Source organism: Camarhynchus parvulus, chromosome 3, assembly GCF_901933205.1.
Source record: "Camarhynchus parvulus chromosome 3, STF_HiC, whole genome shotgun sequence".
In the NCBI taxonomy this organism is placed as follows: domain Eukaryota; kingdom Metazoa; phylum Chordata; class Aves; order Passeriformes; family Thraupidae; genus Camarhynchus; species Camarhynchus parvulus.
The window spans coordinates 91422993-91433325 of record NC_044573.1 but is presented as its reverse complement, the minus strand read 5'-3'; the positions used below and the strand labels follow the sequence as shown (position 1 = coordinate 91433325).

General features: G+C 42.0%; 1 protein-coding gene across 1 annotated transcript; it reads left to right on the top strand.

Annotated features, from left to right (window-relative positions):
• The first annotated feature begins 4834 nt into the window (after positions 1-4834).
• LOC115902805 (nuclear receptor subfamily 0 group B member 2-like) lies at positions 4835-10095 on the top strand. The gene is made up of 2 exons (XM_030946620.1): positions 4835-5438; positions 9842-10095. The coding sequence occupies exons 1-2, from the start codon at positions 4835-4837 to the stop codon at positions 10093-10095; spliced, it is 858 nt and encodes a 285-aa protein (XP_030802480.1).
• The last annotated feature ends 238 nt before the right edge of the window (positions 10096-10333 follow it).

Genomic DNA, 10333 nt, shown 5'->3' with positions numbered 1-10333 from the left:
CAAAGCATTTTAAGCACATGCTTACCCTCAATCACTTGAGCTTCAAGGTAGGTTAAGCATGTTTAAATTAACTGAATTTGTTATTCATGTAGATTTACTTCAGATATTAGGGTCAAATCCTACTCTACCATGGCATTCTCATAAGCTAAAGACATTGTTTCAGAACTTGTTTAAAAGATGAGCAGGCTTCAATGTGGACCTGGTATTTCCCAGTATCTGCTTAGCCAAAGCTGGCAGTCTGAATGGTAGCTTTTACTTTCTCTAGCTGAGAAATGAATGCCTTTATAGCTCAAGAAAGATGGAGGAAATGGAACCCTTCTAGAAAGATAATGGTTTTATTACTGTTTCCTTCTCTTAAGGCTGTTAGAGAGGTCAGCTGTCCTCAAAAGTGCCAGTGACACGGAATTCACCCAACCTCTCCCAGAAAACACATTGTATAAAACTCCTAGAGATTCCTGTTCTGAAGTCATATGGCTGTTTATAGGCCAATTAAATGTTTTCAAGTGAGACCAGAGTGATAAGAGGTCACTGAATCAAGGAAAATGTGCACATATCAAGCTGGTGTGACGCCAGAAAGACTGCTGTCAGTTTCCTGGGAAGGCATTTCCTTCTTAAAGCCCATATGAAATAATAGCAGAAGATTCTTCTCCTCCAGGAATGAATCTGCCTCCAATCTCACCTTTTAGGAAAGTAGGAGAGTTCACATCAATGCTTGGTAATAACACATTTACTATATATATATGGTGCACATATGCACAGTCCAACATTTATGTGCTTTTATATATGGACACTACTATAAGGACAGTGTCAGATTTTCTGCCCCATAGTTAAATTATTACAGTATTTTAAACGAGTCACAGCATTGAGTGAAATATTCTGAAGAGCAGTGGCTTCAAAGTTTGAGAATATCAGTGTCTGCTGATGGTACAAAATTATTTGGAGGAAGACAGGACTGTCAGAGAAATTGCAGAAAGGCTTTATGAAAATCATGAACTAGGTGTCAAATGATGATGAAGTATATGTGTATATGCATATATGGCAAAAGATGCACATAAACCACTCCTGACTCTACTCCTGATGAAGTTAAGAGCCTCTGAACTGATGACCATCCTTCAGGAATAAAAGCTGAGGGTTGTGACTGTTCCATGGCAACAACAGCTCATTGTTCAGAAGTGACTTTGAGAAAGGCAAAACAGACAACTTCATCCTGTCTCTGTATAAATCCATGCTTTCCTAAGTCCTGGATACTGTGTCCCATCCTGATACTTCAAGCACATCCCTCTAACGAATATCTTAGAAAAGCTGTAGGGCTAGGAAAGATTCAAATAAGGTTAACAAGATGATCAAAGGTCTTGTGTCACTCTAAAGAAAGAAGCTACATCTCTTTAGTTTGGACAAAGGGAGTCTTACTGAGATTTATAAAGTAGACCAAGCAATAGACAGGATGAATAGGGATTGATTGATTGATTGATTGATTGATTGATTGATTGATTGATTCCCCTTTTTCCTCCACAGCAAAAGAGCAAGAAGGCACCAGATCCTGTAAATGTAATGTTTGATCAAGTTTTGTCTCACTAACAAGCATCCACAGAGAATTCCTTGACACAGGCTGATGTGGATGTTCTTGTGGCTTTAGGAGCAGTCTGCAGAGGAACATAGGTTAGAAATTATTTGAAAGTTATTAAATGCATAAAGTGATTCTGGTTCAGAATTTCCCTAAGATGCAAATTATTGAAGGCAAGAAAAATAGTCATGAGAAAAGTGGTATATGTCATACACTCTTCCTGAAAGATTCATGTTTGGCTACTGCCAAGGTAAGAATAAGTTTGTCATGTAAGCTCCTCTAGTATCTGACAAGTTTCTTCAGACTTCCAAGTATTCCATTAAGTGATTTAATGCTATGGACTATGAGCCAAAAATAGTACATGTCTTATATGTTTGGAGCCAATGAGATATTTATTATTTTAATTCCCAGCAATGGGGTGAATATACATAGAATGGCTTGGTTGGAAGGGACCTTAAAGATATCTAGCTCCAATCCCTCTGCCATGTGCAGGGATACCTTCCACTGACCAGGTTGCTCAAAGCCCTTCTAACCTGGCCTTGAACACTCCCAGTGATGGGCAATCCACAGCTTCTCTGAGCAGCCTGTGCCAGTGCCTCACAAGTGGCTCACAGTAAAGAATTCCTTCCATATATCTAATCTAAACCAACTCTCTCTCAGTTCTTTTAATTTTGTGTGTGAACTTAGAACACATTGTACTGTTGTCCAAATGGCAACACTTGTGCTGGAGAAGCAATTCTGATAGTTCCAGAGAGAATGTGGTGGCAGTGAGTATTTGTGGGTATGGGTGTCTTCTAGGTTGAAAAAGTATATAAATACAAAAAACCAAAAAATAACACTGATGTGATTGTGTCTTATTGTTCTCAAGCCAGCATGCTAGAGACAGCTAAAATAGATAGAAATCCATGGGGATTTATCATATCACAAAATTGGGTTTTGTATTGTGTTCTTCCTTAACATTTGAAAGTATGAAGCATTGCTACTGCAGCATGCTTTATATCTAGGTGCATGTGGTTGCAACCATTCTATAGGTAAGATTTAGAAAGAAAAACTAACTATTGCCTAATTCATGAGTATAGAGCTAAATTTGGCTGCTGGTCTTCTACCTTTGAGAAAATTGGGTCACACAGGCAGTCAGTTTTGAATCAGGCTGACCAGGATCAGTTTCACCTGCAATTCAATATTGACTCATAATTCTAAGTAATCATTTTCTCAGGAAAGCTGATAATGCATAATGCATCCTAGGAAGTCATACTGGTGCAGTGACCTTTACTCTTATTTTTGGTAAATAGTCATAAAGTTATTATATAATTATATATACATATTTATATATACATACTGGGAAATTCTGATAGAAAGAAATATAATTTGCTTCTGCCTCTTAGCTCTATACACAAACAAAGGAAATAAATGACGACAAATAGGAATGGTATCCAATACCATATGTTGCTGACAACCGAACTCTGATGGAGACCTCAGAAGGAAAAAAGTAGGAAAAGAACCAATTTAACCTGAAGGAGAGTTTTCATAAGCACAGTTAATAGGAGCTGTGAAATAATGACATGGACCAAGAGAGTGATATGGTTAACCACGAGGTGTTGCTCTTGGAGCACAGGAGCTGGGATGCTCAGAACTCTGGTGCCTAGATTACTGAAACACCACCACACTCAGCAGCAGTTAGGACACAGAACTTCTTTTCACAAGCAAACACTCTGCAAGAATGATTTTAGCAAGCTCAGTCTGTCTTTCTAGTACAGCCATTAGCCAATCAATGTAATTCATGCTGAACCTCAGATGGCAATGGCCCTGTAACTGGAGTTCATTCCATTCAACCTCAGCCCAGCTTGAATTTTACATCATGAATAAGAGGGGGCCTTTCTGGGGGCTTCCTAGGGATTTCTCTCTTTCTGTGCCACTTAACTTGCAAAGCTCTTTGATATCCCAGCAATGGACAGCAACAGGGAGCTGTTGAATGGACAGAGAGGTGGACAATCAAATACCACCAGATATTCAGTGCTGTGTGTGCCCTGAACCTCCACAGCAGTTAGCAGTCACTGCACCTCAGCAGCACTACATTCCTAAATTTCTCAACTTTGGAACAGACATCTCTTACTCCACTTTTTGCCTCCTCAGAAGGGGAAAATTTTGCAACATAAATATCATGAAGAGGTAAAGAATGCACTTCTTAAAATAGCCCAGCATGGAAAAAACCCAAACCTGGTGTAGCAAAACACAAATTTGTAGTTAGGCATCTGATGGTGTGGGGGAGGCCATTACACACCAAAGGCTTGGAGATCTGGCAGATAGAGACTTTCAAGCTGTCGTTTTTAATGCTCTTGCTGAGACATGCTAGGAGCCCGGATGGTAGGAATGCATAAACATCATGCTTGGTGAAAAAAACTTAGTAACTTTTCCCCTGTATAAGAGCAAGCAAGAGAGTAGAGTGTGAAGTAACAAAAACTTTAAGTACCAATGTCTTCTTATTAAGGCTGAGTTCCTTTCATTCCTGCTACCTAGTGTTCCCTGATGTTGGCTGAAGAGTCCTGACAATTCAATCATTCAGCTCTTGAGCTGCTTCAAAAGTTCCCATGTACACTAGTATGAATTCCCATTTTTGTTTCATCAGATTCTATGAGGAAAATTTAATTACACAGCTTGTCGGGGAGAAATATTCTGAAGGAGGAAGCTGTACTGGATGTCTTGTGTTGCCTTGTTCTACATCAATGCCCAGGCTGCTCAGGGAAGTGGTAGAGTCACCATTCCTGGAGGCACTTAAAAGCATGTAAATGTGGCACTTGAGGACACGGATTAGTGGTGGACTTGGCACTGTTGAGTCAATGGCTGGACTTGATGATCTGAAAGGTCTTTCCCAATCTAATCAATTCTATGACTTAAGCATTCACATTCTGTGTTTGAAATTACCATTTGTGAAATGCAAGAAAGAACACTGTCATGAACTCCAACAGCTGACGTTCTCTGAAGTTTCTCTCAAATCTCACAGAAACATGAGGTAATTCTGAAACACAGGATTTCCATCTCCAGGACTGTCCCCAGAACTGGCCCATGCCACCCTGGGCTACAGCAGCCCAGGGACGCCAGCAGCCTGCAGCCACGCCCCATTCAAAACACACTGGTGCAAGTAAAGTTCAAGGTAACCTTATGGATCAGGGTCATATTGCTTTCCAACACCTGCCCAGGTCTATATAAGCACACGATGCCTCCCTGTGTGGCAGAAGGGCCCTCCCCTTCTGCTGACGCACAGCTCCAGACATGCTGCTTCCTGCCACAGGGAACTCTGACTGCATGGCCACCAAGATCCCTGCTGAGAAATGTGGGAAATGTCAGTGTGAGACACTCCATTCTAAAAGCATCCTGTACCAGATCCTTAACAAAGAGCATGGAAGTGAGACCAAGTGGCACCAGCAGCATTGCAGCCCTCACTGCTCTGCAAGAAGGAAATGCTGCCCTTGTTTGGACAGAAGAGTTGTCCTGAGAACACCAGAAGCCACATGCAGAAGAGCTTCTGAAGTGCTGTTGAAGACTTCAACTTTTATTAGAAACTTACCTTCTTTTTATCACATGCCTTGGGAGGATCAGTTTGTCCTCATACAACAGAACGGGGCTCCTCTTTTTGTCCTGGGCATGGCACAAGAAGGAGTGGATTTTGACCTGAGAGAGATTCCAGCCACCAGCTTATTGAAAAAAATCCTCCTCAATCAGTCTTCAACAGCTATGAATGAACTGGGCAGCTCATCAGCTGGAGCATCTTTCACAGAAGTTCAGAAGATGAAGAATTTATTGTGGAAATTCTGGGACCTGGACATAAGTGCAAAAGAATATGCCTATCTTAAAGGAATTATTCTATTTAATTCTGGTAAGTCCTCCCAGAAATTACACAAATTATTATGTGCCTAGAAAGATATTTGACATTTTTTATTTGCGTAGAGAAAATGTTTTGTTTTACTCATTTCTATGAATATAGTTAAATGTTCTCAAAAACCTGTATTCCCTGATTTAACAGTTTTTCTGCCTGATGTGGTTTATTTTGGTTCCTTGGACATGTGCAGTATGTCACCCACTGTAAGCCAAAACAACCTCTATCTGACAAATTGTAAGTCATAAAGAATTGTGTAACTTCAATGACTTCCAGTTCAAAGGTGATACAGCAGCCTCACCCTCACGTCACAGCAAGGGACAGAGGGTACATGGGCACATGATGTGAGCTTTAGAAGTATTTTAGCAAAGGCTTCTTCAGTAACAAGAACACTGGAGAACATAACCATCTGATTTTCATCAGTGAGGAAAAAGGATGCTGTGTTGAGTTTACACAGCTTTTATGTATATTCATATAATTTAGTATCTCTACTTTCAAAACCTGGGACAGCAAACTAAGACTTCTGATTGCATCCTCTCACTTCTGATGCCAAGTTCAGGCTCCTTAGGAAGGAAGGTTGCCTCAGTCAGCACCATGGAGTGCGTGAGTCATTAAAAGCTGAGCTCTAAGCCCACCAAAGTAAAAGGAAAGACTTATTGACTCCAGCCTGCTCTGGCTCAGATGCCCAGCTCCTTCCACAGCAATCACTGCTGCTGGCTGCACTGTCAGCAGTGTGCTGTACTTGGGACTGCACCAAAAGGATACTCAGATATTCCATTATATTTCTCGTGGTGGATGGTTTATAGGCTGTTCAAAGGCTGTGTGACTTTATAGTTGCTTCCAATGGGATTCAAATTCTGATTCTTGAGGTGTAATGTCATCCAGATGCTTGGTATTGCCTTGAGTGTCCGTGCTGCAGCAGCAAAGCAGAAGAGTTATTTTCAGTGCAAGCTTTTTTCACAATAAAATCAGGCTAAAAGAAACCACTGTTTATATCCAGGGGGATGATAAGAGGAGAAAGGCCTCATCTGCAGCAGCTTACACAGTTTAACTAACTGGCATTTTTATTGTCTCTGTGGGTAAAATGCAATATTCACTTAAGGAGAAACAGCAGTAGCAGGGTTATGTTCTGGATTTGTGCCTCCTAAAGGCCTGCTGCTTCCCCAGGGTGCTGTATGAGAGAGCCAGCAGCCCTCAATGCTGTCTGCAGACACATTCCACAGTTTCAGGAATGACACTCAGCTCTTAGCTGGGATGACCCTATTCCCTGGAATATTTCTCCATGAGCTGCAGAAGGCAGCCTGGACAACATCAGTTAAGCTTAGATTCAGTTAAGCCTCCATATGAAACAGAGTCACCATGTAAGTCTGGGCTGAAACAGGTACTTAGGGCTTATACACAGCCCAAACCACCCTTTGCTGCAAACAAATCTGTACAGCTCTTGTTTCACAACTATTACTTTTAATAGTTTTTCAACACTTTCCACCAAACTCAGAAAATGTTTTCTGCATATTTGCAACACATTTTCAAACTTTTCAAGTTTTGGCTTGATGTTTGGCAAAATGCTACTATTTTTGCCAGCCTCAGTTCTAAAAGGCTTCCAGGAAGTCACCAGCAGTGACTAACTCTCTCTTGGATTATGAAGTACCTCATTACCACCCTTAATGTTTTACTTCTGTTGGGACCACCAAAACTGACCGAAGCAATGGGGAAGGGCCAGGACCAGAGTGACCCAGAGCTGGGTCATGAGCTGGAGTTCCACAGTACATCCAGGCATGCAGCTGTAGCAGCCACCTCTTGGATAAGAAGCATGACAACTATGCAAAGCTTTGCTTGTACCCTGAGTGATCTCTTGTGGCACAAACATTGTGCTTACTATGAATAGAAAAATCCCTTTGGCAAGAGGGTGGCAGGCAGCATGATGGAGCGTAGGTCCTCCTACAAGAATCACAGAATGCTTTGGGTTGGAAGGGACCCTAAAGATCATCTAATCCAACCCCCCTGCCATTGGGAGGGAAACCTTCCACTAGACCAGGTTCCTCCAAGCCCCATCCAGCCTGGCCTTCTGGCCAACTTCTGGGGATGTGGCATTCACAGCTTCTCTGGGCAAGCTGTTCCAACACCTCACCACTCTGACAGTAAAGGATTTCTGCCTACACATCTGACCTAAGCCTACCTACCTTCTTTCAGTTCAAGGCCATTTCCCCTTCTCCTATCATTATAGCCCCCTGTAAAAAGTCCCTGTCCAGCTTTCTTGTAAAGTCCATTTAGGTACTGGAAGGCTGCTCTAAGGTCTTTCCAAAGCCTTTTCTTCTCCAGGCTGAACACCCCCAACTCTGTCAGCCTGTGTTCCTAGGAGAGGTGCACCAGCCCTCTGATCATCTTCAGGGCCCCCCTCTGGAGTCATTCCAGCATGTCCATGTCCTTCTTATGCTGAGGGACCCAGAGCTGGAAGTAACAACAGAATCTGTGCAGCACCTCTGTGTGGGAGGCTCTGGCTGGGTTACTGATTGACCACATCTGGGCCAGCAAGAACCTGCAAAGAAGAAATTGTGCACCAGCCCCTGAGGGGAAACCAGCACCTTGCATCAATAGGATCCACACTCTTCAGAACATATTGGCATCCCCACTCTTCCCAGGGGAGCTTCGGCTGGGTGGCTTTGGAGCTGGCTCTGTATCTGTGGGTGAAGGGTCCAGCTGCAAGGCCTTCTCTACTTGGAGCCAGGCAATAAGTCAAAGGAAGGAGCAGGTAGGACTGTTGTGCCACACAGGAACAGCCCAGAGTGAGGTGAAAACATTTTTGTGTTTTTGACAGTTGTCTGAAGAGCAATTGGGACTGCACAGTGAAGATACAGGAACAGAGAAAAACAGTGCTGTTATTATATCAGTGCCATACACATACATATTTATGTACATATATATATTCAAAAATTCCATCAAGGCTGTGACAGGGCTTCTGTTAAAGAAAAAAAAAAGGATACTCTTAAGAGGTTTACAGTTCAGCGGGAAACATGTGTTTGACTGAATATTATTACAATGTATCTCAGAACAAGAAGTGTTTCATAATGTGTAAATTAAAACCAGTATTTGGTTACATAGAAAAGAAGACCAAATGGGGAAATTAAGCATATTTGAAGAGATATAAACTATTGCAACTTCATCCTGAATCCACAAAATCCTGACAATTTTCTTTCCATGAAAAATCTCACATTTGGAATCATCCTCACAGCTTGCAGCTGCTGGTAATCCTGGGGGAGATGATGACTTTTGCAAACACTTAATTTCTGGCTAGCCTGGTTGTAGGTTTGGCTGAGGCTTCTTCTCCTCTGGCCATGGTGTCTAGGAAGAAGAGAGTTTCGGAAGGCTGACAACAGTCAGCCAGTTACAGACTAAAGGAAACCCAGCCAAGTTGGTTTTGCCCTGGTACAGGGCACTAGGCAAGAATGCTGAACTTCCCACACTGAAATGAATGATACTGTGTGAAACACACCTGGTGTGAACTATTCAGATTTATTCCAGGGAGGTATGGGGTCAGTCACAGTAAAAATTGCCAAATAATGCGTTCTACCCTCTGTCCAGACTGTAACAATTCTAGGAGAGAAAAGATATTCTTAGGGAGTCAGGACAGGAGGCAACAGGTTTCTGAGAGCTACGTGACAAGGCAATCCTTCCAGAGGCAAAGGATGAACATAGGGTGTCCTTAGCACTGAGTTCTGGCACCCACAAACACCCTCAGTGAGCCAGCAGGTCACATTTTATGGGAGGAATGTGATTGAGGCTCATGACCATGACTCCATAGGGCAAAGACCTCTCCTTCAGACACTCCTCTTGCTGAGGCACTCCTCTTGCTCTTTTTAGACTGTAAATGAGAATACCTAGATAGTGTGGTGAACTACAGTGCCCCAGCTTAGTCTAGCAAGCAGAGGCAACAATAGGAAGGAGATGGGGCTGGGTGTACCGGAAACCTACATCTTCAGGTCACGAGCCTGCTCACTGCTCCAAACAATCAACTCCATCTCCTGGTGTTACCTAGGTAGGGTGGATTAGAGCTGGAATATTTTCACCTGCCCAGACTACTATCTCAGCATCATTTGGTGGGTAGACAGCACTACAAAACTCCTTCTCTCTCTGTACTAAGTCAAAATTACCTGCTGTTACCATTTCAAAGCTGGATTTTAATGTAATTGGCTAGATTCCAATGTGATTACAATGCTGCCCAATGAACATTCAAATTATTGAGCTAGACATACCTTCTTTTTCCAAAAGTATGTTTAGGAACTGTTTATTTTTTTTCTATGGAGAAAGTAGTTCTATAAGCCAGAAATCCAGACACCCATCATTACAAAAGACACAGAACAGAAATGTTTACTCAGGATTTGTTATTTTACTTTTTGTTTTGACAGAATGTCATGCCCTGAAATGTCTCCCTTATGTACAATCACTGCAGCAGGAAGCGCAGGAAGCCCTGATGGAGTTTATCTCAACAATGCTCCATGGAAGCCTCAGCAGGTTTGCTTCGATTCTTCAGCTAATCACGTCTCTTCGAGACATTGATGCAGATGCTATTGAAGAGCTCTTCTTCAGGCCCATCCTAGGAGAGGCCACTCTAAATGTACTACTTCTAGAAACCCTATATATCAAGCCAGACTGGCTTTGAAAACAGATGACATCTGAGCAATAAAATATTTAATTTTGAAGAGATGAGAGAATATTATGAGAATATTATAAAAAAAACATATTTCAAGCAAATCATTGATGCATATTTGTAAGCCATATATGCTTCAACATTTTAGAACTAAAAGCAGAGAAAATTAAGCATTTCATGATACTGTGTGCTTTAAAAACCCCTTAGTCTAAGTATTTAAAGATTGTCTAGGAGCATCAGCATACTTTCC